General features: G+C 55.2%; 11 protein-coding genes across 11 annotated transcripts; 7 read left to right on the forward strand and 4 right to left on the reverse strand.

Moving 5' to 3' along the window:
* Positions 1 to 162: 162 nt before the first annotated feature.
* On the forward strand, positions 163 to 761 carry FCY1_1 (cytosine deaminase; the record flags this gene model as incomplete). Its single annotated transcript, XM_064799791.1, has 3 exons — positions 163 to 296; positions 346 to 373; positions 477 to 761. 3 exons carry the CDS (start codon positions 163 to 165, stop codon positions 759 to 761), a joined length of 447 nt encoding a protein of 148 aa, XP_064662546.1.
* A 1172-nt stretch (positions 762 to 1933) lies between these two features.
* LTR77_002533 (uncharacterized protein) lies at positions 1934 to 3715 on the forward strand (the record flags this gene model as incomplete). The annotated part of the gene is made up of 4 exons (XM_064799792.1): positions 1934 to 2213; positions 2270 to 2711; positions 2787 to 3628; positions 3684 to 3715. The coding sequence occupies 4 exons, from the start codon at positions 1934 to 1936 to the stop codon at positions 3713 to 3715; spliced, it is 1596 nt and encodes a 531-aa protein (XP_064662547.1).
* A 1892-nt stretch (positions 3716 to 5607) lies between these two features.
* Positions 5608 to 6384, forward strand: LTR77_002534 (uncharacterized protein; the record flags this gene model as incomplete). The annotated part of the gene is made up of 1 exon (XM_064799793.1): positions 5608 to 6384. One exon carries the CDS (start codon positions 5608 to 5610, stop codon positions 6382 to 6384), a length of 777 nt encoding a protein of 258 aa, XP_064662548.1.
* A 427-nt stretch (positions 6385 to 6811) lies between these two features.
* LTR77_002535 (uncharacterized protein) lies at positions 6812 to 7708 on the forward strand (the record flags this gene model as incomplete). Its single annotated transcript, XM_064799794.1, has 2 exons — positions 6812 to 7252; positions 7313 to 7708. The coding sequence occupies 2 exons, from the start codon at positions 6812 to 6814 to the stop codon at positions 7706 to 7708; spliced, it is 837 nt and encodes a 278-aa protein (XP_064662549.1).
* Positions 7709 to 8407: 699 nt separating this feature from the next.
* Positions 8408 to 10195, reverse strand: LTR77_002536 (uncharacterized protein; the record flags this gene model as incomplete). Its single annotated transcript, XM_064799795.1, has 2 exons — positions 8408 to 9827; positions 9891 to 10195. 2 exons carry the CDS (start codon positions 10193 to 10195, stop codon positions 8408 to 8410), a joined length of 1725 nt encoding a protein of 574 aa, XP_064662550.1.
* A 605-nt stretch (positions 10196 to 10800) lies between these two features.
* Positions 10801 to 15658, forward strand: LTR77_002537 (uncharacterized protein; the record flags this gene model as incomplete). The annotated part of the gene is made up of 2 exons (XM_064799796.1): positions 10801 to 12523; positions 13539 to 15658. The coding sequence occupies 2 exons, from the start codon at positions 10801 to 10803 to the stop codon at positions 15656 to 15658; spliced, it is 3843 nt and encodes a 1280-aa protein (XP_064662551.1).
* Positions 15659 to 16091: 433 nt separating this feature from the next.
* AKL1 (Ark- serine/threonine protein kinase) lies at positions 16092 to 19385 on the forward strand (the record flags this gene model as incomplete). Its single annotated transcript, XM_064799797.1, has 1 exon — positions 16092 to 19385. One exon carries the CDS (start codon positions 16092 to 16094, stop codon positions 19383 to 19385), a length of 3294 nt encoding a protein of 1097 aa, XP_064662552.1.
* A 412-nt stretch (positions 19386 to 19797) lies between these two features.
* LTR77_002539 (uncharacterized protein) lies at positions 19798 to 22029 on the reverse strand (the record flags this gene model as incomplete). Its single annotated transcript, XM_064799798.1, has 1 exon — positions 19798 to 22029. The coding sequence occupies one exon, from the start codon at positions 22027 to 22029 to the stop codon at positions 19798 to 19800; it is 2232 nt and encodes a 743-aa protein (XP_064662553.1).
* A 1369-nt stretch (positions 22030 to 23398) lies between these two features.
* Positions 23399 to 23948, reverse strand: LTR77_002540 (uncharacterized protein; the record flags this gene model as incomplete). Its single annotated transcript, XM_064799799.1, has 2 exons — positions 23399 to 23722; positions 23778 to 23948. The coding sequence occupies 2 exons, from the start codon at positions 23946 to 23948 to the stop codon at positions 23399 to 23401; spliced, it is 495 nt and encodes a 164-aa protein (XP_064662554.1).
* Positions 23949 to 24273: 325 nt separating this feature from the next.
* On the reverse strand, positions 24274 to 25385 carry LTR77_002541 (uncharacterized protein; the record flags this gene model as incomplete). The annotated part of the gene is made up of 2 exons (XM_064799800.1): positions 24274 to 24822; positions 24885 to 25385. 2 exons carry the CDS (start codon positions 25383 to 25385, stop codon positions 24274 to 24276), a joined length of 1050 nt encoding a protein of 349 aa, XP_064662555.1.
* Positions 25386 to 25834: 449 nt separating this feature from the next.
* LTR77_002542 (uncharacterized protein) lies at positions 25835 to 27111 on the forward strand (the record flags this gene model as incomplete). The annotated part of the gene is made up of 3 exons (XM_064799801.1): positions 25835 to 25861; positions 25909 to 26139; positions 26188 to 27111. 3 exons carry the CDS (start codon positions 25835 to 25837, stop codon positions 27109 to 27111), a joined length of 1182 nt encoding a protein of 393 aa, XP_064662556.1.
* Positions 27112 to 27183: the final 72 nt, after the last annotated feature.

Below are 27183 nucleotides of genomic sequence, written 5' to 3' on the forward strand. Positions count from 1 at the left end.
TTGGCGAGGTTTTTGAAGATTTTCGGAGCTCGGGCGTGTACGAGGTTTATGTGGTTTTCAAACGGTTCTACTACAATTCGGGTTCTGTTCAACATTTTCCTTCATTGAGAAGTGTTCGTCAGTCTGTGAACTCGCGCTATCACCCGCAAAACATTTGTCACAATGTCTGCACAAGATGAAGGCTATCAGATTGCCCTCCAGGAGGCGAAGATCGGAGCGGCTGAGGGAGGATTTCCAGTGGGTGCATGTATCGTCAGTAAGGATGGAAAGGTCATCGGGCGTGGACGCAATATGAGGTGCTCTCGCCATCAGTCTGCCGACTCGGCGAAAGCTAACATTCAACAGACAGCAGAGCGGCAGCCCGATCTTGCATGTAAGTGACAGTCGTGCGCGAATCAATTATGTGCTTGAGGCGGGCTTAGGACTGCCGGCATGAAGCCTGTGGTCATGCTTTGGCTAACGTCGGTACCTTGCAGGGGGAGACGGCAGCATTTGACAGTGAGAGAGGGCTGCCAACGTCTGCGTTCCATGGCGCGACCCTATACACCACAATGTCGCCGTGCTGGATGTGTACTGGTGCTTCAGTCTGGTTCCAGGTTGGCAGGGTCGTGATTGGAGACAGCACGACATACACCGGTCCCGAAGATGTTCTGCGGAACAATGGCATTGAGGTTGTTGTCCTCAACACAGAGGAGTGCATCAACATCTCGAAGAAGTTTATTGAGAACTCTCCTGAGAAGTGGTCGGATACAGTGAGATAGAAGTCTTGATTGAGTGCATGGGTACCGAGACAGGTCGGAAGTATTTCGTCGCTACTGTACGCAATTCCACCTCGCTCAGCTGCACCATTCTCTCTCCCTTGAGGATTCACCAGACAGTCCAGGTTATTATACTCTGCTTCTCGCTACCAGAAACCCAGAACATCTTGTGGCGCTTCCGATTACTGCTCTGCATACGCCAAGTCCAGCTACCGACGCCACGAAAGCAACCACTTTCATGATTAGTCGCATCACGTGTGCTGACATTTGCCGGACAAGGCAACTTCTGATCACTTAACATTGCGAGCTCCCCATATGAAGGCAACGACTGACAGACTGCCGAGGATCCACCTAACTTCATCGTCCTGCTGGAGCTACAGTTTTCGCTCCCGAAGGACGAACATGACGAAGGATGATTTATCACTCAAGCCAATTGAAGGCGCCTCCGGCTCGCAAGAAGCAGTTTCGATACGGCGACACCGGTCATCGCGACCCAGGTATGCCTGGTCTCGCTGTACGGAGCGAGTTGAGACTCGTTAGCCCAGGTACAATGAACCAAGGATGAGTGGTATGACTGGGGTCAAGGCGAGGATCTCGCAGCAAGAGGCATAGCTCCTGTGTCGCCAGGAGAACACCGATATGTCATCCTTGCTATGCCGATGTCACCTGGATGTTAGCCGGCATGCGCAAGACGAGGGTAGATAAAGAGCTTCGTCCTCGCGAGCTTTCTCATAATGCAAGCCACTCTGCGCTGGAGGCGAGGACAGGACAAGGCCGACGATAGTCGATCAACAATCGGTGAGTGTTGGTCCTCAGGTGGTGGACAGCTAGAGCGTTCCACCATGGAGGTCATCATCGGCGCTGACTACGCCATCCAGATTCAAATTGCGGCAAGACCGACCCGCCGGTGGCACTCTGCAGATCTATATAGGCTCCGCGCCTTGTGCGCATCAAGAAGTGACGGAGTGACTTCCCACCCACAGTAGCGTGACGTGGTCGCCAGCCCCTACCATTCGACAACTTGTGACCGAAGCGCCATACCGACAGGGTACCCATCCGCCTCATACCAAACCCAACAAGGAAGGAATAGACTGCGCATACCCAGATCGAGCGATTCGACAACATCTCGTGATTCCGCCGATCTTGAGGCTCTTCTGATCATGTCCAGACAAGCCATGGAGAAGACGAAACGTCAGCAGCAGAGCCCGGCTTCCGAGGAGCCAGTAGCGCCCAAGACGAAGAGGTCCAGGAACGGATGTAATGAGTGCAGGCGCCTTCATCGGAGGTGTGATGAGGGCAAGCCGGAGTGCCAGAATTGCAAGGATGCTGGCAAGAGCTGCAGCTACAACCGCACGCTGTCGTGGGGTGGCAGGCCGTTCAACAAGAGCCCCTTTCGGGCTGCTTTGGAGGGAGGTGTGGGGGAGATCGCGACGGGCTCTTCGTTCCGAGATTCCTGTGAGATGGTTTTCCCTTCTTTGATCTCTGTTTTCGAAGAGCTGACTTCATCACAGCCAAGTCGTTCGTCTACGGCCAGGTCTCCAGCTCGAAATCGACTCACCGCTCTGTGCTGGCACCCGGCCTGAAGAGGACGCAAAGCGTACCATCTGCACCAACAAAGGAAACGACCCGTCAGTCAACATGGTCAACAACATCAGGAACACCTTCACCGCTGGCATGGATTCCGTGGTTGTCAGAGCACCACCGAACCTTGTTCGACCATTTCGCCAATGCCACGATTCGCATCTTCTCTGACAATCCGGCAATGCACCTAGCGATCCGATCGTTGACGGTACCAATGGCCGCTGACACGAACCATGGGTTTTCACTGTTGGCGGCGATCTTGAGCCTTGCGTCGACGCATAGGATGAATTTGGGGATAGCGAGCGACCAGGCGGAGATTGACTATTGGCGAGATATGAGTGTTGGTCATCTTCGGCGGCCGGGGATACAGGAGTACGTACAGCCATGATCGCCGCTTGAAGTAGGGTAGACATCGACCAAGAACTAATCACTGATGCACTCATTCAGAGACGGAATGACCGACAACGTATTTGCAGCAACTGCATTGATGCTCTGCATCCGCGACGCCATCTCTAACGGCGAGCGACCACTTTCCTGGAGACTACACTTGCAAGGCGCCTCCACCATCCTGCGAAAGAGCAGCTCGAATCTATCCCCCGTTGAGCAGGAGATGCGTCGCATGTTGACAAAGTTCGCGATCTCGATTCAGCTCCGCAGCTTGCTCCCCTCCTCGTCGACATGCAGTCTGGACCGGATGCAGCAAGACTTCGTTCCCGATGCATGCGGGATGTCCCCAGAGTTGATCCTGATTATGAAGGATGTGCGGGCGCTGCGGCTTGAGAGGATCGCATTGCAGGCTATCGAGTCTAACTCGGACAGCAGCAACATGGGTCCACTGTGGTCGGCGTTGAAAGGGCGATGTCTTGAAGTCATTGTAAGCGCCGAATCTATCATCGACGTCGATGCCGCTAGGCTTGGTGGTGCGCCAGTTGTGCACGCGCTGTACGGTCATGCTGCTGCTCTTCAAATCTACTCTGGAGTGCTGCAGCTGAGCAACAACGACTCGGGCCTGCGGAGCTCGGTGAACGCTGCGATGGCGCTCCTTCGCGCCTTAACTGAGAGGCCAGATGCCGAGTTGAGCGTCATGCTGCTCTTTCCGGTCCTCCATATTGGGAGTTTAGTGATCGAGACCGAGGATAAGCTTCTGGTGCGGTGGTTGTTAGCTCGCATCGCTGCGGAGCAGGGGAGAGCCAACGCTACTCTTGCAGCTGCAGTCCTTGAAGAGCTGTGGAGTCGTAGTCTGGTGTGGGACGATGATACAGAACAGATGGACCTAGCAGACTGGATTGGTCAGTATTCTGTTTCTTATCACGCCTGCCTCGATTGACTGCTGATTAATTGTAGTGTCGAAGGGTTGGGATTTGTCTCTATGGTAGTTGAAAGCATTGGAATTCACAGATATTTAACCTTGGCAACGAATGACAATACTGAGGTCTCCAGCAACGGTGCGGACCAAGGATGCAGCATTGGACCAGGACGCGAAGGAAGAACGGCGTCACGGTGCAGCAGAAAGCTGCAATCCTTTCTGGAGATGGCTGCCGGTGTCATTGACGATCACGATATCCGGTCACCCGGCAGAGATCCTGTTGCAATGGCAAGGAAGCAAGTCTCTGTTATTTGCTTCTCGGTTGCATTTTCGTGCTTCCTCCCAGTGGCTCCCGTGCCAAACGGACTCGGACGTCGCAGGATCGCTAGCCTCTGAACAGACACATGGTTTGGGTACAATGGTTATTCTGGAATGTTCACCTCGAGTGACATTCTCATTTAGCGGCAATGTGGACTCATGTGCACGAAAGTCCGAGTATTCTATGGGTGTATGGTCATGCACTCCGTAATCACGAATGATGTAGTCAGGAGAAGGAACGAGAAGGCGACGCAGTCTATTTTAAGATCGATGCGCTAAGGCACGTGCAACTCTAAATCCTCTAAATCCAACACAGCCACAACCGTCGGATCTTCAATCTAGTCTATCAACGATTTAACATTGTCAGAAAGGTCCATCTGAACGAAGGTCCTTCGTATCAGACTCGAGGTGGTTTCGGAGCGCAATCCATGTCATGTTCCAGATTCTGACTGTAACAGGAGGAGTTCGATGCATGCCGGAATGACCGAACAGTACCATATCACAATCATCAGTTCTTGCGCGAACGCGCGCGGTTAATGAGAGCGTAGATAGCAACAATGAAAGGACAGTTGTCCGGCCGTACCAGGCAGAGTAGCCACATGTACTGTACATTTATACTGTACATAAGAATGCTGATACTCCGCCTCATCTTGAGCTATTTGCAACACCAACAGCAATCTCGACTCGGCTTCCCAGACGCCTGGGTGCTGCTTTGATCAAGGGCAGGCTCTCAAGGACGCCACCGCCGCTCAATACGACCGACGCTCACCTACAAGACGTCTGTGCCTTTACGGCGGCGGCGTGATGAGCGGAGCGCCCACAAGGACCCAAAATTGACAAACACTGTCGGAGGATGCGCTAAAAGCTACGAGGCCGTACCCTGGCTCTGGCCGCCCCGAGAATACCTGACCTCTCACCTCATATTGCAGAGCTGTGCCGTTCGACTCAACTTGCACTACTAACAATGATGCCCTTTGCAGTCCCTTTTGTGGGGAGGCTGTAGCGAGAACCTGCGGACAAGCCACTTTTCAATGCGGCATGAGACGAGTATGTATACTGGAGAGCAGCTTGCCTGACGCTATCAATGCAGATGTTCGAAGGTTGCTACGTACTTACCGAGACCTGCGCTGCTTGACCTAATAGCCCCGGCTTGCCTGACATTCACATGCTTCGTGGGGCCGATTCCGAGCTATGCTATCGGACACCGCGGCGCTATCTGTGATATACTCGACGATCCTGGACAAAGACCTCCTTGAACTTCGGGTCTGCATGGAGTACAGACGGGCTCCACGGTCAGACCTTCAAGATCGTCACAGATTGCAAAGCAGCCACAGCAGTCCGGCTCTTCATCAAATCCAGACGCCTTCCAGGAGGGGACAGCAACCATATAGCAGCCCGTTACCACAGACGCAATGGGCAGAAGTCCCAAGCCCGGCTCGGCCACGCGACCTACTTGAGCCAGCACGGCATTTCCGGCAGCGTGGCCAAAGGCTCAGTCCATCACCGCAGGATCAACCGCCGCAGACCATCCGTTCCGTTTCGGACAACGCTCCAACACAAGGCCAGACGAGACAGCGAAAAAAGGCTCACGGCTTTCGAAACCTCCTTCAGCGGGACGGTAGGAGGGACAGACCAAGCCACCAGATGGATTTGGATCCGTCCATGCTTTACCCCCAACTGAGCCCTTATCACAACAACAACCGGCACAGCTCATATGACGGGTATGAGGACCCGACTGATCGACATCACGCAAGATCAGTCAGCCGGAGAAGTGCTCCAGAATATCTCACTGAGCCCTTTAACGACAACCCTCTGGCACCCACAAGCGTGCCACGATCTCCGACATATCCTCCTGCCGGCCGCGGGCGAATGAACAGCTCGTCCGGTCTTGGAGACGCCGCTTTTGCGGATGAGGCAGAATACCGCTTGTTCGTGGAAGCAACAGCAGGACTGGGCCCTGACTTGTCTTTCCGACCATACGATCCGACATCATCTCCTGATTCGACACAGATGGTCTCGCCCCTCCTAATCTCACCCCGTCGAACGCAGTCCGATCGAGTTCCAACACTCAACACGACCTCCCCGGGAAACCTCGTCTCCCCGCTCAGCGAAACGCCAACAACACGCTTCGCACTGCAGCAACTGGCGCAGATGCCGCATGGCTCCCTCGAGCCACTGCAGACTGCCCACCCAGCCGTGGACATGTGGCTACAGCCTCCCAGTGCTGAGCCGGAAGACGCGGATGATCTGAGTCAGATAGAGCATCTGGGTTTGGACGACGGGTTGGACTTTGACGATGAGCTGCCGGGATATGCGGAGAGTCAGGCGCAGGCGCAGCAGCATCAGAGGGCGGAGGCGGCGCGGAGGGCACAGGAGTTGCAGAGGCGTTGGCAGTTGAGCGGCGGGAGGCGAGGACTGTGAAAGACAATCACGCTTTTTGGGGTGATGGCCCAGTGGAGGAGTTTTTCACCCGGAGAAGGACAAGTCTGGGAATTCGATTTAGGACGGGTAGAGGATACCCAATCATGAGGCATATTCTTTGGCGGCCAGATACTTCTTGTTAGTGAATTGACGGAGACTCTTTGACCATCACCGTCTGCTGCGAGTGGCCTGACCTGACGTGGACGTACAGAACCGCCCCGATGAATCAGCCCCAATTTCCAGTGTCGGCCAACTAAGAACCTGGTCGTTCTCGTTTCTCCGAAACTCGTATAATCGCAAAGATAGAAGCATGGCAAGACTGGGGCGAACAACCGTCTAGACGCTACATCGAAGCCATGCCATCTCGTTACTTCTTGATGTCCTGTAAACCTTCTATGTCACTCAGCACCTTTCTCCAATTGTCGCGATGCCATCAAAAGATATTTACGCCCTGGCTCGTGAGCCCACCGAGACAGAGCGCCTTAATGCCCAGAACCTCTTCCTGATCGATTGTGTTGGCTACATCCTGCACCATACCATACTTTCACGGCTTCCACCAGCCGCTCGTATCTGTGATCTGGCCACTGGCACCGGGGCATTCCTGGCGTCACTCTCGAAAGAGCTGCCATCGAACACGCAGCTGGATGGCATAGACTACTCAGACGCAGCGTTTATGCCGGAAGAGCAGTTGCCCAAGAACGTGCGAATGACTGTCGGCGATGCCAAAGTGCCAGGCACGAACGAAGAGACGGGGCTGTACGATGTCGTCTGCATCCGATTCATCAATGCTGCTATGGTGCCCGAAGACTGGGCGAAAGTGGCGGAGAGAGCAGCGGCAATGCTGAAACCTGGTGGTGCCCTCCAATGGGTGTGTATAGTCCGACAGTCCAAGAACCCCTTATAATCTCTTTGCTGACCATGATGGCAGATTGAAGCAGATTTGCTCCAGCTCGCCACTGTCCTCCGCACACACCCGAAGGCTTCCACCGTAGCTACGGAGCAAGCCACCGCACGAGCTATGAGTTCCACTCCCCATGCAAGCTGGTTCGTGACGAACCTCGCTTCAGTCCTCGAGAATGCTGGGTTTTCGCAAGTCCGCAGATACGTCAGCAGCACGGATCGAGACGTTGAGGGCCGCTTGTGGATGACGAAGATTGCGATAGGAGCCCAATACGCGTTGTTGAGGCAGCAGGTGATGAGCGGTGCCGAGGGAGCGTTGACGGCGGAGCAGGTGGAAGAGGCGAAAGAGGCGATGGAGAGGGAGGCCGAAGGCGGGATGTACCTACGAGCGGATATGCATACGTTCGTTGCGTGGAGGAAGTAGACTGATGCAATGTCAGTCCTCCTCGCCAGCGTGGTCCTCATTCATATATTCCACGCTGTCTCACTGTGAATCAAAAGGAAACGAAAAAGACGCCCTTGAGCCGTCGCTGCTTTTTCCGACTCAGTGTGGAAGGTAGGTAAGTTTGAGCTGATATAGGAATAAAAGTATAACCTTCAGGGACTCGAACTCCTAAGGAAAAGCGCAAAAAGAAGACCCAGCAAATCCAACCACTTCACTCGCCTCACTCACATTTTGTGAGGTCGAATTACAATGTTAACGCTGGACCGCTTGATTAACTCTACAGCCACTTACGCCAAACAAGATGGGACTGCATCAATGCTAATCAACTCACTCGATGGACTTCATCCGAGGTACGAGGTTTGGTGAGATTCAGGCGGGCGAAGAACAAATTTCAAGCCACGAGTGACGGTCGTTTGTTCTTCAGTGAAAGCTTGGAATACCTTGGTGAAATATAAGGGTTGATACTGGTGTTCCGGCGTTCTGCTGGGCGATTATTAGTGAGGTGAGGTCGGAGAAGGAGGGGGAAGGGCTCACTTCATTGTGTGTTTGCGATTGCATGCGAATTTTGGGAAGGGGAGCGGTGCGATCGCGAGCAAGCAGTACCACGCCTTGCCTGTGTACGATCATGGGGTATATAAGCACAGCAGAATCATCATACGAAGCAGTGGCATACTCTCCTCATCCCGCAATACGTCCCACCGCAAGCACCACCCAATACCCAAGCTCCTTGCCCACCTTCTCTCCCGGCATCGCATTAGCATCTTTCTTCGCCTGCACGCTCTCACCCGGCTTAACCTCCATCTCCCACTCAGTCCGCACATACACCGGAACTTCCAGCACATCATCGTCCTCCTCCAGCTCCTCGTCCGCGAGCTCCTTGTCGGTCTTCCGAACAATGCTCGGGGGTTGCTGAAGTGCACCAGGCACGACTTCGACAATTACAGAGGTGGAATTGCGAGTCCGTTCCCATATCTTACCGGCTTCCGGCTGGCGGTCTGAGCTTTCTGAAGATCCTGTGAGTGATGCCATGGCTGCCTTACGACCGCCGTCAGAGTTGGGCTCGGCGGATGCCGATAGTGCTTCGTCCCAGACATCGCCAGCTGGTCCGACCGTGAATGAAGGGCAGAGGATCGTCACCCGCGACGCCACCTTCCCAGGTGTCGTCGCTGGTGTAGCAAGCGAGATCTTGACGGTCTCAAAGAGCGCATTCCTGATAGTGAGAACGTATTGCTGAGCTTTGTGGGGCTGCAACAACTCATGCTGCGGCATTTCCGGCTTAAGATTGAAAGCGGGATTGGTGAGAGGCATTGTGGGGTGCAAAGGCCGGATTGAAAGTCGAGGTATGTAGTTCATGGCAAGCAACCGGATCTTGTAGCGCATGTTGCCGACTTTCGGTTCCTGACGAGCAATGATGTGACGGCAATTCTTGCAACGTTTGGCACGACGTGTTCGCAGCTGTGTAGCGGAAGGCCAGAGCTCGTCGGCGAATCTAATGTCGTGGTTGACAGGAGCCGAGAGCTGCTGTTCGGCGGTGGGGGTAGCATCCCATCCTGATGTTTGCATTCGGCTGATGATTTCGGTATCAGAACGATCGGTACCGAAAGAGAAAAGGCCTTCTGGTGCCCCAAGGGCTTCACGCATTGGCTGAGGCTTCTCACGGGTCTTCTTCAAAGCGTTGTAAGACAGTCCACCATACAAGCTCATGATGCGCGCAAGATTTGCAGGCGAGTTGTAGGGGCTGTTAGAGTATGGATTTCGAGAGTCTCCTGACTCATCCAGCTGGTCTTTGTAGAAGCTGACAAGACTGGCGAAAACATCGTCAGGAGCCGTAACCTTCTTATCTGAAGGGGCCGTGTCTTCTTTGCCAGACACACGGGCTTTGCGCTGCTTTGCCAGCTGCTCGGTAATCTTGGTGGGCTTGCTAAAGCGCACATCGATCTCGAGCGAGCTCCAGTCGCAGTACTGGCACTGCAGTACGTACGTCTCGTCACCGCCGGCAGCATCAGTAGGCTTCAATAACCCTTCATCTCGGTGGCTGACTTGGGTGATCTGTAGAGGCGTGGTACAGGACGGACAGTTGTAACAGCTGCGAGAACACCTACCTGGACTATCAGTCTCCGCCGTCCGGCAAGATATCCTATACAGATCCTCACCGTCTTACCTATTCCCGTCACCTTTCACTGTAGAGCTGGGCACGTCGAACAAGCAGTTCGGGCAGTACCAGTATAGGATCTCTTCCGTCCAGCATCGCGGACACCGTATCTCGTCGCACTCTTCGCAGTATAGCAGATCGGACAGAGGGTAGAGGGCGTAGTTGGCTCGAGGCGAATGTGGGTTGAAGGCTTGATCTCCGCTCAATTCGAGGGTGTTTGGTTGTATGGATGCTCGCTTCGATGATGGGGTGGGCGCAGAGCTGAGATCGGAGCAGGGGCAGGCGTAGAGGCTCGATGGAAAAGCAGTGGTCATTGTGCTACATCCTATGTTGTGGTGTAGAGTTGTGTTTGATGATGATCGCAAGGCGTGTCTGGTAATGTGAAGTTGAAGTCCGTATGGACTTGGCACATTCTACCAGACTTCACGTAGCACAAATCGCGATCCGTCACAACACACTTACAAGATTCTAGCCGCAGGACTAAGATCGGCCTTCCTTGGGTTTGATCATTCTGTCTGCGATCCCTCTCGATATCCAGATGGCAGGTCACCCTCGCTCCGCCTTGAAGCAACACCTCGATCGCCTCCTGACCAATGAAACAAGCACCTGGTCTTGCTATCAACCGGGCAGCATGCGCCGCCCGAAACTGGATTGAACCGTACTATGGGATCTATCGCCTACAATCACCCAGCGGAGAAACTAGTGTTGGCCTTTGTGCGCCTCTAGAGTGCCACGTCTTGGAACACGGCAAACTTGAATGACCCCCCCGCAGATAGAGAGCACGACTATTAGTCCTACAGCTGCGTCAGACTCTGCTTGTGTTTAGTGTTCTACGATTTTCTCGCAGGCGGCATGCTATCCAACGCCAGCTATGAGACGGCTGTGCTTCACACGACAATGCAATTGTTCCCGACGGATCATGGCCCTTACGCCAGTGCTAATCGCTGCGGTCCTCCTGGTCATGTTCTCCATACACCGGCTCGTTTTACCAGTGGTCGTGTGGTTCCTTCCAAGCCTGGAATCTTTCTTTTACGAACTCGCAGTTTTCGGCGTATACCGTGAAGCCAAGTACGTTACATTGGACGTACGAGTACCTCATGGAAACATGGTCAAATGGGACGACTCGTGTGACGACGGCCTGGTCTTCTTCGCTCCATTCGGCGCTTCTGTCAAGCGGCCAGGACCGATCATCTTTGACGCAAAAGGAGAGCTAGTATGGGCGAGCGAATCCTTCGAGACAGTGATGAACTTCAACGCTCAGAAGTACAAAGGAAAGACCTACCTGACCTTCTGGGCTGGAGAAAAATCTGGTGGAGAAGGCTCAGGTACTGCCTTCATGCTTGGCTCAAGCTACAATGTTTGGAAGCAGATTCGTGCGGTTGGTAAAGAGCTGCGAACTGACCTGCATGAATTCGCCATTTCCGACGACGGACCTGCACTCGTTTCGGCCATTGAGGACACTTTCGTCGACGCGAGGCTTCCAAGCTGGTGGTTCTTCCGCGAGGGCCAGTGGATTGAGGATAGTGTATTCCAGGAGATCGACATCGAGACGGATGAACTGGTCTTCCAGTGGAGATCGCAAGATCACTTCCGGCCTGAGGATTCGTACTTTTGGAGTCCCTTTGCCGGCTACGTTCGAAGCCTCCCTTTCGACTTCTTCCATCTCAATAGCGTTCAGAAAGACTCCAAAGGGAGCTTTTTGGTCTCCTCGCGGCATCTGCACAAGATCATGTACGTGAATGGAACCACTGGCGAAGTTTTGTGGACTTTGGGGGGAGCACAGAACGTAAAAGGGCTGACGGACCTCTCGGGCGGACTGGCTAGTAGCTTTGAGTGGCAGCATCATGCTCGATGGCAGTCTGAAGACGAAGGCATCTTGACCCTCATGGACAACGGTGCCGCCGGTGGCTTCCGTGGAACTGCCCAATACAGCAAGGCTCTGATGATCAAGGTAGACCATGCCAATCGGACCGCCGAGCTTTTGCATTGGTATGCTCCAATGGGCAAGACGAGGTCTCGATCGCAAGGCTCGGTGGAGGTGCTCCCGAATGGCAATGTTTTCGTGGGCTGGGGTCCGGCGGCAGCATGGTCAGAGTACAATGTTGAAGGTGACCTGCTGTGTGAGTATCACTTCGCAGCCTCGTCGATGTTTTACTGGGCTCGCGTAAAGAGTTACAGGACATTCAAGGTGTATGACTGGAAGGGAGAACCTGACTACCCACCCACTGCCAAGATAAAGGACGGCAAGGTGTATGTGAGCTGGAACGGTGCAACCGAGGTGAAGTTCTGGAAGCTCCAAGGCGTATATGTTGACCAATCTACGATGAAGGAAGTTGAAGATGACATCGAGATATACGAGAAGAGAGGGTTCGAATCGGCACTCATCCTTCCCAAGTCTTCCAAGTATGGGCATTTCAGAGTGGCGGCACTGGACGCCAACCAGGAGACAATCCGGACCTCGAGAAGAGCCGGAGAGGTGGAAAGCGACGGTTCCAAAGCCCACGTCTACATCGGCATGTTGATTGTCATTGCAGCCGCGATCGGTGTCTGGTTTCTTTTGAAGCGATGGGTCTGGCAGTCCGCACGTGGCCAGAACTGCAGGGAAATGAGCTTGCCGATACCATTGGCCCGATACCGCTACAGTAGGCTTTGACAACAACGGTCTTCTTAGATGCCGGATTGCTCTGTCCCTCGCCTTTGAACACAGCTCCGCGCTCGAGGATCAACGCGGTAGTTGGTTCTTTCCAGCGTGCTGCGATGGTTGAGATTTTCGTCAACCCTTTTACTGTCCAGATGGCATAGCCCAGGTCTGCTGCACGATGATTACTGCGCCCCCTCAATGCTGCGGGAAATCGGGGAAGGGATGGAACTGCCTGCAGTTGCTGCGGAGGAAGAGCTTGAAGAGGGAGTCATTGCGAAAATCGCGGGGCCTCGCTGTCGGCGGTCTTGCAGGGCGGGACACTGTCGGTCCTCGTCGTGCTCATATGGAAGGCGCAGCAGGTCATCTGGTGTAAAGGTGAAGTGACAGAGATCAACCACATGCATGTAGCCAAGCACAGTAGCACAAACACACAGCAACATACCTCGATATATCTGAAGGCTTGCAGATGCACCATGATTGCTGACCAACTGAGAAACAGAAGGATGTCGATATATAGCGAGTAGGACTCAATAAGGGAATTCTGCTGCATCCCTAACCGTGGGTGTGTTGCGAGCAACGTGAGGCCGGCAGTGTCTTTGTCAGCTTGCATTGGCGGTGCCAAGTTCGTTCATTTCTAGCGCCCAATCGCTCCACAGTTTACGTAGGCTGCGAAGGATATTGAAGTCTGGAGAGTTCGGCTGGACCGGTATACCTACGTTTGCTTGGTTGGCCAAAAAGATAGCATCCGGTACAAATTACATCAGATGAGCCACACTAAGTACTACCGGCTTCCGCTTCCCTCGCGATCTGGACTGTACGCTAAAGACAGTCTACCCCTGTTGGGCGGAGCATGCCGTCTAGCCGGCCAGTGCGCTGCGCCTTGTTTGACTTCACCTCGTGACTGCGAAACAACCACTCATCGCCACCGAATGCCCATTTCTCTTGGACTGATCAGAGATCAAGACCAACACGATACGCTAGGACTTCCCAGGGCAATGCGATAACATCAATGGCAGACGTCGCGGGGGCCGAGTCGGTCCTGTCAGACTCAGAAGCAGACGTGCACTCGGTCTACGATGATTCTGACTTCGAGGACGAGGCCATCTCAGCGGCTCCAGGACACTACAAGCGACACAGCATCTCTCGAGTGCTTATAAGGCATCCTCGTCAACGCGCGACCAGCGACGCTAAGTCTCAGCAAGCAGACGAGGAGCGAGTACGAAGGGTTTCTTCAGGCGCTCCCACTTCGTACGTACCCTTGAGCATACAACCATCTCAGGCTGAAGACACTGCTCCTGTACTCGATGCTGGACCCGTCATCAAGCCGCCGCCCGACTATGCGGCCGCGACTGCGAATCATGAGGAGGAAGAGCGACGAGCTCTGGCGCTCCGAGCACTGGGTTATCGCGACGTCGAGGATTTTCTAATTCGGACCCGAGCGGATGCGTTCGACAGTGCGCATCCACTGGTTAGGAATGGCCTCTTGGGCGAGCGCGGCACATCCGACACTCGGCAGGAAGCCGCTGAAAGTGCTGGCGACTCGCACGAGTCTGCCTCTTCATCTTCCGACCTCTACGATCGAGAAAGAGGCGAGGCGACCTCACTCATCAGTGAGAAGCCTACAGGACGACAGAACGAAGAGCGGCCATGGAAGATTCGAGATCTTCTACGCCAGCACTGGTGCGTTGTCATCATGGGTGTCGTCACCATGTGCGCCGTCCTTTCGACGGCGCTGCTTGCAAGAGCTTCGCAGCGACCGCAAACTGTCGACGAAGAGCCGTCGGCGTTCTCGCCATCCGAACAGACTGAGCCTCAGCTACCACATCCCCGAGTCGTCGGCTGCAAATGGTCTAACTTCCAGTCTACATCGGCAGAATTCCCTTGGTACACTAAGGACGGCGAACTAGGCACGTGGAACCCTTTCAACCTCTCCTTCGTTGAGGATATTCCCGAATTGCCTCGAAACATACGATTTTCTGGCAGCATCACAATCACGGAGAAGGACGATTTCAAGGTGTCTGAGTCTCAGTTATTGGTTGATGTCGCCACCACCCACGGCTTGAAAGTCCCCAACATCGACTACCGAAGCCCGACCCCCGGAGCATTGGAGCTTCTCCAACCACACTTTAAGATGCAGGCCACCCAAGGCTGTATGGATGTCGCGATCCGCATCACTGTACCTTTCAGGTATTTCGACCTGGATACTGTGATCGTGAATACCACGCACTTCGACATCATCTTCGAGGAACTGGAAACCTTCAAGCCAAAGTACGACCCGTGGACAGACGACTGGACAAGCGGCTGCGATCTTTGGAATACCACTTTCCACTCCTCTCGTGGCAACATCACAGGTCATGGCTGGGAGTCACAAAACACGGTTGTCACCACTGGCGAAGACGGCTCGATTTTTGGAACTTGGCCTATGAAGGATGAGCTTACACTGAAGTCCAAACGCGGCGATATCATAGTCGGAGTCGCGCCGCAGAACCGATCTACAGATAGAGATGAGGACCCTTTCCCTTGGTTTCGGGCCAATCAGCCCACCGCGAAACTATCCTTCGGCACAGAGAGCGGCAACATACAGACCGAGATCATCCGAAGTGAAGGCCAGGCGAAGGTCCCCAACAGGGAATTTGTCGTCGATGTACAGTCCACAAGCGGAGACGTTGAAGGCGTCTACTTACTGGGCACTAACACTTCAATCAAGACTGGATCTGGAGACATGAACATCCGGCTGGTTCCTGTATACTCCAATCAGACATACCTCGCGTTCAATGCTGAGACGACAGGAAATAAAACAAGCTATGTCTGGCTCATGGAACCCATCATCTTTCTTCCTGACGCCAGGGAACCCATATCAGCGGCAGAATCGCCTGCCGAAACGAAGAAGTGTCTGAATGTCCTCCACATGCAGCACTTGATGCAGGGTGGCTGGTTGCAGTACACCCTCCCGGATGTCTGGGGCGGAACGGCTCACTTGAGATCCCATACCATCCAGGAGACGATATACAACCGTGACTTTCTTCATGTCCTCGAGAACAGGACGGATTTCATGTCCCTCCGTCGGGATGGAGGCAATGCTTCCTTGGACCTGGAAAGTGTAGAGGGCGGGATATACCTGGATTACTACGAATGAGACGTCTCGGGTTGTCTTGGGGGCAATAGAGTAGGAGGCTTGAAGGCTTCGATTTGTGTACTGAATCGCCATTTTCTTGTTGCATAGTCAGGATACCCGTAGTGTTGGAGATCAATGATAATTTGGATGTCTGTCCCCACTGTGCTCTCCATTTAATTCAACTTCCTCGATCTGGTATTGACGTGGAATCATCTTGTATCTACATAACTCCTCAAACTATATTGTAACTCATGCCTCTGCGCTGCATAGCCCCATTGGTGATCGTTCAGGAAGCCGGGGCTTGGCCGCATGCTTGAAGACATCATTTGTATACTTCCACGGCATCTCTATTCGACGAACATCTGCCTGACCACTACCACGTGTCCTGTTCTTGAGCATAAGACACTCCAGATTCCACTCGATGCTGTGATCCCAAAGCCCCACGCTGCCCGCCATGGCCTCCGCCTACCCCCCATCGTCCGCCTCCTCCGCCCTCCCACACCGCAGCGCAGCCTTTAAAAGCCCCGTACCCACCTCGAATGCGCCACAAGGTACTTTCCTCCCCGGAACGAAAGTCCAAGTCGGCAGCCACCGAGTCACAATCGAGAAATACCTCTCCGAAGGCGGCTTCGCCCATGTCTACGTCGTGCGAGTGCCGCGGGATGGCAACAAGCATGAACTCGCCGTGCTGAAGCGGGTCGCTGTCCCGGACCGGGAGCATTTGGCCAACATGCGGACGGAGGTTGAAACGATGAAGAAGGTCAAGGGACACAAGCACGTGGTTTTATATATGGACTCGCATGCGAGCCAGTTGAAGGGAGGGGGGTATGAGGTCTTCTTGCTCATGGAGTATTGTGCCGGAGGTGGCTTGATTGATTTCATGAACACGAGGCTACAACATCGGTTGACGGAGCCGGAGATCTTGAAGATATTTGGAGATTGTGCTGAGGGGGTGGCTTGTATGCATTACTTGAAGCCTCCGTTGCTGCACCGCGATTTGAAGGTGGAGAATGTGCTTATTGCCAAACATGCGAGCTCTGGATCGCCGGTGTACAAGATTTGCGACTTTGGGAGTACGGCGCCGCCACGGCCGGCGGCGAAGACGCCAGAGGAGGGACGGCTGATTGAGGAGGATGTACAGAAACACACGACGATGCAATACCGAAGTCCGGAGATGGTTGATGTCTGGAGGAAGCAGCCGATCGACGAGAAGTCGGATATCTGGGCGCTGGGGGTCTTGCTATACAAGCTATGCTACTACACGACGCCTTTCGAGGACCGGGGACAGATGGCCATCTTGAACGCGAGCTACAAATACCCTCCACAGCCTGTCTTCTCGGAGAGACTGAAGAAGCTGATAGCTTTGTTGTTGAAGGAGGACCCGAAGAACAGGCCCAATATCTACCAGGTCATCAAGGAAGTGAGCAGCATGCGCGGGACTGAGGTGCCGATCAAGGACATCTACGCCGGCCGGACGCAGTCAGAGGCGCGTAGGAATGAAACTTTGCCTGGACCTGAGCCGCCTATGTCTGTTGGGTTGCAGAAGGAGACACCGCAAGTCAAGGCGCAGAGCATCCCAGACATTGCACCTATGAGACGAGGCAGGCCGAGTGCGCCGGCCACGCAAGCCGCAAAGGCCGCGTCTAAACCGAGTCCATCACCTGCGAAGGGTGATCCATTTGCGGCATTGGACTCGAAGAATTATGAAGTTCGAGCAGGAGCTGTGGATGAGCTGTCCAAGCGATTCCCTTCAGTGGATGAATTTGATATCGCCCACGACAAAGGCAGTCCGTTCCAGTTCTCGTCGAAGCCACCTGCACAACCCGCAGATCTGAAGACACAAGCACTGAACGAGCGTGTTGCCAACGCTTTGGCCGACGAAGTTTTCAGCTCTACCAGCCCGAACCCTGCAGATGTGCCCAAGTCGCAATCAACCACACAGCTGCAGCCAAAAGCACTACCCCAAAAGTCTGCGAGCGTTAGCACGCGAGTGCGGGAGACCTCGCAACAGTCACCACTCATGCACCAGCCGACCCCCATCAAGCCTGCGAAGTATACATCAACTGGTGTTGGCTCTTCGCCACCAAACTCTGCCACCCAACGCCAATTCCCGGAGATCAGCAGCAAGCCTATATGGAAGGTGCCAGATCATCACCGTTCATCAAGCCAGCCTCGAGCATCAGACTCTGCGCAAGCTGCGGCCTCATCGCTGAAGCCAAGTGCGCCTCCTACACAGCGGCCAGCACTGCTTGATATGCATCGATCAAAATCGCAGACAGCTACCTTGACCGCATCGAAGTCGCCAACCTCCTCTCGACCTTCGCTGGAAGGCCATCGTCCATCACAGATGGATCTTGGCGACGAAGGCCTGTCCCGCGCGAGATCTGCGCAGTCGCGGCCACGTCCCACGAGCGTCTATGTCAGTTCTAACTTGGACTACCTGCGGGACCAAGAATCATCGAAGAAGCGGCCTTCGATGGAAGCGAGGCGGCATAGCAGGCAAGGATCTGTCACTCCCGCGAGGGAGGAGAATGTGGTTGACGACATGGATTACCTCCGAAGTAACGAAGCAGAGGAGAAGATCTCGAACCATCGGAAGATGATTGGCGGTGGGCACAAGAAGCGTAGCAGTCTGGCTTCTATATCAGACGGCGCGAAGAGCATGTTCGCCGGCAAGTTTGGCGACGCATTCAAACGATTCGAGCATGTCGGTTCGCCTTCTGAGCAGCCTGCCGAGAAAGAGGTGATGCAAGCCAACGACCTGCGACGGCCTGACGAATATGACCCGCCGAGATTATTGTCGCCTGTCCAAGGTTCAGAAGATGCTCGAAGCAAAGCCTCGTACCCTTCAGACGTCGACTCCGACGCCCTCGACGAAACCGAGGACCTACCGCCCGACATGCGACGAGAAATGGAGCGCCGCCGCCTAAGCCAAGAAGAAAAGCGCGTAGCCGAAGCAGCAGCAGAGTACCGCGAGCGAGGTCCTGGCGCCGTACCCACCCGCGCCAGCACTATCCAGAAACGTGTCCAAAGCTTACTCGACGAAGGCCGCCAAAGCCCCATCCCCTCGAAACGCACCGCAGAAGGCTACGGCCGCTTCACCTCCACCTCCGAAGACGTCCCGGCCTCGACGTCACCATCGAAAGCCGCTCCTCCGCCTCTCGCCAGGAAACCCATGCCCAACACCGCAGGCTCCAATAACCTGTATCCCAAAACCCGACCACCGGCGTCAGACCCTCCAGCTCCCGTTCTGCCTATCCCACCTGCCTCCGCGCCACCAACACAAACGCAGATCTCGCCGTCGCAGCCTCAGCCTTTACGTGCAGTCTCCCGCCCTAGCGTACCGCCTAAATCCTCCGCCCTTCGCACAGGAGGCGCAAAACCGCAATGGCCGCCCCCTTCTTCTTCGTCGTCGTCGTCAGCACAGCAACAGACGGAGACGCCTGCGCCTGCGCCGCCCAAGCCGTCCGGAGCGCTCGCGGCGCTGTTGGCGAAGGATTTGGAGGGGGTGCCTGAGTACCCTGGCCAAAACTCTAGTTCCGCGAACTTGACGAGGGGGGCCAGGGAGGAAGACGTGCCGGATCTAATGGACCTCAAAAGCGCGAGTGCGGCGGAAGAGGCGAGGGGGGATGAGGATGTGGAGGGCGAGTTTAGTAAGCGGTTCCCGAGTTTGAGCGGGATTGAGATGGTGGAGCGGGAGATCGGTGGCTCCTCGAGCGGGGGTGGGAGGACGATGAGGGAGATTTAGCATGGACTGACGGGATAAGACATGGTAGAGAGTTGGATGAAGAATTGACGCTTCTGAGTGTCGATGTTTTTGGAAGTTCTTCAAGTCGTTTATGCTATGTCTTCACATGCAGAGTTTGAGATCGAGTTGTGCGATTTCATACAAACAAATCCGCAGGCCTTGAAATGCGCGTGAGAGGGCGCTGTGTCTCTGAATAACAAACTGTGTCCATCCAACCGTCTCACACTCTCCGAAGCCGATCGAGCACGCGTAACCTATGATCGTCGTAGGACTGGACCCTTCTCTAACACCGAAAACCGATGCCACGCGCCAGAAAGAACCAGCTGGTCACCCAAGCCCATGCCCCACCGCCTCCGTATCATCAAACGCACACCCCAAACCCGCATCGTATCGTCAATCATAGATAACCTTCTCACATGACCATACACCCCCCACTCCTCGCCCTCCGCCTCCGCCCCGCACCCACAACCCCTCCAGTGCCCGTCCCCGCCACAGCCCCGTCCTCCTCATCCGCATGCATCATCTGCGCCTCCCTCGCCCTCCTTCTCCGCCTCCGACTTCCCGCCCCCGCGGCCCCAGCTTCTTCCTGCGCGATCATGAATTCCGCCCATTTCCGCTCGAGCCTGCGAGCGGAGAGGAAGTCACCCCGCAGAACGCGTTTGGTGTGTTCTTCGACGGTCGGTTGGTAGGTGTAGAAGCATTTCAGCTGGATGACTTCGGCGGGGTAGGAGGTGCTTCGCACGATGTGGATGCGGGGTGGAGTGGCGATGGTGGGGAGATTTTCCGCCGACGAAGAGGCAGAGGAAGAGGCAGTGGTGCGGTCGAGGGGTGGGAGCTCGGTGGCGTGCGTGGAGACGAAGATCTCGGCGTTGCGGGACAGGACCTCGCGCACGCCAGTCCAGGTGACGTTCTGGCAGTCGTAGGCCACCAGGCGGAGACCCGTGGTGGGTTTGTGGAGGGTTTTGTCCTGGCAGACGACGCGGGCGGAGCGGGCGCGCATCATGGCGGCCGCTTCGGTGAGGACGAGGTCGGAGATGCGGGTGTTGTCCATTTCGAGGGATTGGAGGGCGGTGCAGGATTTGAGGACGGGGAGCATACCGGTGTCGCCAAGGTTTTCGCAGTAGGAGATGCTGAGGTGGCGGAGGCGGTCGGCGCAGGGGGCGTCTGCGAGGGTTTGGAGGACGAGGTTGGTGAGGTCTTCGAGCTCTTCGAGGTCGAGGTGGGTGAGGAGGGGCACGGTTGGGAGCAGCTCCGTTAGGGTAGCGTCCAGTATGCCGGTGCATTTTGAGAGATTGAGACCTTCCAGGTATGGGAGGTTGTTCACGAACGTCCTCACTCCTTGGTCGGTGATGCCTCTGCAGCGTGTGAGATCGAGATGCTTCAAGTTTCGAGGAGGTACAATCGCCCTGCCAGTCAGATAGTCAACCTCGCTACCCTTGCCTTCGATCAGCACCGAGAGAGCCTCGTCTGTCAGAGTGTCACAGTGTGTCAAGATCAAGCGTTCCAAAGAGTTCTGCAGGAAGACCTGGTTCGCAAAGTCAACGTCGTCCCAGCCCCTGATCTCGCTCGCGCGCAAGTCTTTCAGGTTCGGACAGCTCTCAATGACCTTCTTCAACCCGCGAGTGTCGATGTTGTTGCACCAGCTGATATTCAAGTATTCCAGCTTCGGGCAGTTAGCCGCGACAATCTTCAGCCCAGCGTTGGTGGCTCCAGCCAATCCACACAGGTTGATGTGCACCAGTCGGCTGTTTTGATGGAGGAAGTTGTTGATTGACGTGCGATCGATGCGACATCCTTCCAGACAGAAGTTTTCCAAGTTCCGACAAGCATCCGACAAGCCTTTCGCATGCCATCGCTCGCGGAGCTGCACACATCCTCGCAGGTTCAGGTCTCGCACAAACGGTCCAGCCGAGGTGATGATGTTGACAAGAGCGTCTGCAGGGATCGTCTGGTAGAACCCAGAGGTGTCCAAAATAGCCCACAACTGACCATCGAAGCACATCTGATGCCATGACTTGGAAACAGTCGAGCAGCGTACGATCTCCTTTGGTTCGAGGTAGCTCATAATCTCCATTCTGAGCTCTGAAGGAAGGTCTCGCCAGAAGTTGAAATCTTTCTCTGGCTGGGCATGCTGTGAGACTGGCCGCGTGAAGTAGTCCTCATCTACCTCTGCGATGCCGGGTGTGTTGGTTGGCTTCGCAGCTACCTTGACGTCGGATGGAACGCCGACGGAGCTCTTGCTCTCGAGGTTTGACAGATACCGCAGCCTCGCGCGCTCGTCGAATGGCGGGATCTGGATCCCAGGTGTCGTCACCGCAGAAGTAGGTGCTGTCGAGTAGCCCGCAGAGAATTCCCTTGTAAGAGACGAGCCAAGCGAAGGAGTAGAAGACAGCGAGATGCACGAAATGGATCCTTTCCCATTGCCGCTATAGCCTCGCGGTCGTGTCTGGCTCATGCGTGACACTGACTGCGAGGACGAGATCCGCTGGAAGCCAGCTAGCAGGCGTTGCCGGCCCTTGAGCTTTGGGCGTGGTTGGAGCTGCTCTTCGAAGGGTGGCGGGATCATTCGTGATGGGCTTTGGGGAGAGCCGACCGGCGACTGCATCTCTTCTGCTACCACTGACTCGGCGGATGAGGAAGCCATCGCGGAACGTGTTCCTGGGTCGAAGGACTAAGGGCGGAGTGTGTTGGTCGGCGTACAATGACCAGACCCGGATGGCCTGGCCGGAGCGAGTGTGAGATGAAGCGTAGGTGGAGAGGAAGAGGTGGTGACGGACGAGGCGGGTGAGAGGTCGAGCGATCGGCAAGGACGAGCTGATGCTCGGCGGGGCTTGTCACCTGCTCTCGTGGGCGCTTTGTGTTTGTCTTCTGGCGTTCACATGCTCACCTCGGCTGCTCCGATCAAGTGCTCACAAGCTCTTTCGGTTCTGTACAACAAGCGACTGATTGTTGTGTTGTCTGGAGTATGTTTGGAGGAAGAAGACGACGACGATCAGCCGGTCATCAATGGTCCACCACGTGCCCCTCGGCCGCCGCTCCTTATCGCGCGTTGGTTCCGGTCTGTGCTATCGGCGGGTTGGTGGGGTAGACGCTCGCTTCCGCTGAAGTCTTTCCGCTCGTCGACCACGTGCTTCTTCCCTTCGACAATCACATGCAACGCATTGACTCCGCGAACGTTGAGCGAGAAGGAGGTGTGGAAGAAGGAGAGTTGTTTGTCTCCTGCGCGTGCAATCGGAGAGCTCCTGCAGGGCCAGAGCTGCTGCTCGCCTTCTCACCCGAGCTTACCCACTTACCCACCTGCTCCCACCTTTCAGGCAAGTCCGAGACGGGAAGGTGGGTGAGTGGGCTTGGTGGCGCTTCGAGAAGCACGCGATGCTTTCACCCCGCGGCACGAAGGCCCGGCGAGATGCTCATGCGTTGTAGCAACACCATGCCAATCGAAAACTACAGGGACGAAACGGGCGCCATGCGCGGACCAACTGGCCGATGGGAAACGGTCGTTCTCTACCACTTACCACATGTCTGCCAGCGATACCTCCAACATCCGTGGTCCCAGGAGCCGCCGGCGATTGCACCTGAGTTTTCCCGGATCGAGCTCCAATGGCCCCTCCAGATGCCGTCCACAGTGCACAAATCTGGAAGATCAATTCCGAGATTCCATCACTGCGGTAAGTTTGATCTCACAGACCTTGTCAGCCCATGTGGCATTCTAGGAACCGCGGTAGCTGTCGAACTCTACTCGAACCCAATACCACTCCGCTCCTACCCTTGGTCCACTCTACAACGGATCTCGGATTGTGCCATGTGCGACTTGCAGCTACCAACAATCCACCAACGAGCAGAGGTTACATTCGCCGAGTAGGTCCCACCTAAGCAGGAACATCGACCCTGCATATACCTTCACGTGCAACTAGAGCATATGTACTGTAACCCACAACAGCAGTTGCGGAGAGCTTTTGGGGAAGACGGTACTCGCTTCCCCTCAACCACCGACTCACTTTAGCAATGCCGAATCACTCAAAAGTCCCCCCAGTGACCCTCCTAACCTCATCAACCTCCTGATCCCGCACCACCCACTCCCACCCCCTTCCCCCCTTCCCCTCTCCCTCATCTTCCTTTTCCTTCCTAAACCCATACACATTCACAAAAGTCCACCCCTTCCCCTCAAACTCACTCCCTTCCATCGGCTCAAACGTCCACTTCAACCAGCATATAGCCGACGTCTCGCTGTAAGGTTCGATTTTGTCGATGGATCGGAGCAGGAGTTTGGTTCCAAGGCCGGTGGAGATGTTGTTGCGCATTTCTTTCTCGATCAACTGCGCTGCATCTCTCTGGGTCTAACGGCGAGGAGTCAGTCGGGGTGTAGGTAAGGTGGTGGAGGGAGGAAAATACGTCGAAGCGTGAGATCTGCCCGTTGGTGAACATGGTCATGCCCGGCCTATAATGCCGGCCAATCTTCTCGCAGAGAGCACCGACATGGTCCGGCGAGGAGGCGTCGGGAGAGGCGAAGAGGGCGGCGTAGGAGTGGACGAAGGATGTCGCTTCTGCTACGAGGTTGGACATGTTCGCGTTACCGAGTACATCGCAAGCAGGGCGCGAGGATTTTATGAGGCCTTGGTGGCAGTTGTCCAGGTCGAGACACCGCGCTCTGTCGAGTAGCGGGATTGATAAGCGAGGTGCTGCTTTTGCGGTTTGGCTGTTCAGCAGCGGCGTTCGCGGTATATCTACTCCGCTGTTATCATCTCGGGGTTTGTGGGACGAGGTGAGAAGCGTGAGCGAGTCAGTGGCATCAGTATACCCGATGATTATCTACTGTATGTCGCTCCAAATGCAGGCAAACTTTTCGACATAACGTCGTGACATGTGGCTATACCTCATGCTGCCACCATCACTGCTTCTTCTTCCCCCTCTTCTCACCCACCCTCTTCCCCTCCTCCTCCGCCTCCTCCGTCCACCCCAACCCCAACGGCAAAAACTTCCCCACCCTCCTCTGATAAACCTCATACTCCGGATACTTGCCCTTGGAAATCCTCTCCGTAATCGGCGTACTCCCCGCAAACACCCCAAGATACCCCACCACCCCCGCCGCCGTCCAATTCACATAACTCCCCGTTCTCCAGGCGCCCCACGCATACAGCGTCACCCATATCATCTGCTCGGCGGCGAAATTCGGGTGGCGAGAGAACTTCCACAGCCCTGTAGTGTTGAAGCCGCGATCCATTTGCGCGCGGGTCCAGCCTTGCGGGACCTTGGCAGTGGAGGCGTATTGGGCCTTGGCAGCGTGGTAGTTCCATTGTTGTTGGTCGGCGAAGTATTCGACCACGACGAGGAGCAGGAGGGAGCGGGCGAAGAGGGCGTCCGGGGTGGAGAGGGTGGGGTGCAGGCGCGAGGTGAGGAGGAGGAGGTAGGTGGGGGTTGTGACTGCTTGGAGGAGGATCTAGCAGGGAAACTCGTTAGTGGGAACAGGGTAAGGTGGGGTGTAGAGGGAACGGGACTTACGATCTGCGCGGTCGAGATGAACAGCACGTTCAAGATCACGAACGCGAAGCTCCCAATCTTGTCCTGGATGATCTTCCAGCGGTAGTCCTCGCTGCCGACCTGATACCCGCCGCGTCGCCAGTAATTGAACGTCAGACGGGTCGACCAGACCACGCTGAAGGCCAGCACGTTATCGACCAGCTGCGTCGGCATGCCGTTGAGCCGCGCCCAGACCGCATAGTGGATGTGGTATATGGTAGGCAGGATACTCCATACCCGATCCACCTGGCTATAATTCTTGTTGATCTCCGCGACGATGAAGAAGATGGGGAAGGTGGCGATGGAGAAGGCCAGGCCGGAGATTATCGGGTTGGTGGTGAGGTAGAGGTGTTTCAATGCTTCTGGGTTCGTGATCGCGTTTGCGAAGTTCGAGGGGAAGGCGTAGAGTTGGGGGATGTAGGGCTCGACGGTCTTGGAGAAGTCGGCGCAGTCGGCGAGGGAGGTGATGACGGGGAGCGCCATGTTGGTGTTGGGTATCAGCATTTTTGGGCGGGTGTTGCTGGGTCTTGAAGGTGTTGTTTACTGTCGGTCGGTTTTGGCCGTGAGGCTTCCCCCGCCATTGTGGTGCGATGTTTATACTGACGTCACCATATTTTCCGACTTAACTTCTACATTCACTTCACCCGATTTTTGACATGTGACTGCTGCCTTTCATCCGTATATTGCCGCGATCACTCTTGAAGTGGAAATATGCTTCAAGATAAGGCTTGGAAACGACAGACCTCACGTCTTTTGTGAAGCCACCATCCTCCCGCGATGCACCGGATGGCTGGGCGAAGCGGCGCCGTCTCACCCTAAGTATCAACCACGTGCTTGTCTTATTCCTAACTTCGATCTCTTCGTTCACTTTGCCAATCCAGAGGGTTCAACTTTATCTATCGTAGACTTCCATTCAAGACTGGGTGTCAGTCATGCCATCCTTCCGGCCTCGCCCCTATGTAAGACCTCAACCACGCCTCCGAAGCTGCAAGCTAACACACTCAAGACGACAGCGTTTGTGGTCCTGGTCTCTCTCTTCCTATACAACAGAGGAGGTCCGCTGTCCAGACTTTATCTCAACGCACCTAGCAGGCTAGAACATGTGAACAACCTCAACCAGCCGTCCGTCCAGTTTGCCGACACTGTCCGGAACTGCGAGGATGTAATCCTGGTACCTGAAGAGAGTATTGTTTTGCTCTCTTGTGATCCCAGCAGGGACACCTGGAATACTGTCATGGTCGGACGCTTCACATCTCCTGCGAATGCAACCACTGACCTACCCTAGGGTACCTTTGTCGACCCAGCGTCTTCGCCAGATACCGGCATATACATGTGGAACTACAAAGACTCGAACGCTCAACCGGAGAAGATCCAGCTTCTCGACTTCAATCTGCGCATCAACGAGTTTCACCCTCTCGGAATCGAGTACCACGCGCCAAGCAACACGCTCTTCGTTGTCAATCACGCACCCTCAGGCTCAGCAATCGAATTCTTCAAATTCCTCCCATCCGAAGCAGCAGCCACTCACATCACGACGCTGGAGGAGCCCAAAAACCTCGCGACGCCCAACTCCATCGCCGTGCTGAGCGAGACAGAGTTCCTCGTCACAAACGACCACTGGTTTCGCCGTCGATTCCGTCCTGTCCTGGCACTGTTGGAAACATACATGGCTTTCCGTGGCGGCAGCGTTACTCACGTCAAGTTCCACTCCAAGCTCGCCGACGGCTTCGGCGAAACCACAGTTCTGACCCAAATTCCGTTTGCGAACGGCATTACTCAGCTGAACGACTCTGTCATCGCAGTGGCGAGCTCGAGCATGAACACGGTCTACCTCTATAGCATGAACCGTACCGACGGCTCTGCTCCGAAGCTCAAGCAGATCCGTACGATTTCCGTCCCCTTCCATCCGGACAACTTGAGTGTCGATGGCAATGGGAAGCTACTGATCGCTGGTCACCCTCATGCTCCTACGACGGAGAAGGTTTCGAAAGGCAACCGGTTCTGTCAGTCGAATGATCCAGCTGAGCGTGAAAAGTGTTTATCGAAAGGCCTGAGCTGGGTGGCTGAATGGAGCGAGGCGGAAAGACTGAAGACGTTGTATGCTGGTGATGAGTTCGGGACGTCGACGACAGCGGTCCGAGATGTGAAGAGTGGGATGGGCATTATCACTGGGCTGTACGCAAAGGGGCTTTATGTGTGGCGGGATTGAACGGTCTTGATCGTGAACGGCTCTTGAGACTGTTCGAGTGCGGCTGAACCGGGAGTCGTTGAGCGAAGCTCG

Source organism: Saxophila tyrrhenica (genome assembly GCF_035928015.1).
Source record: "Saxophila tyrrhenica strain CCFEE 5935 chromosome Unknown scaffold_3, whole genome shotgun sequence".
Taxonomy (NCBI): domain Eukaryota; kingdom Fungi; phylum Ascomycota; class Dothideomycetes; order Mycosphaerellales; family Extremaceae; genus Saxophila; species Saxophila tyrrhenica.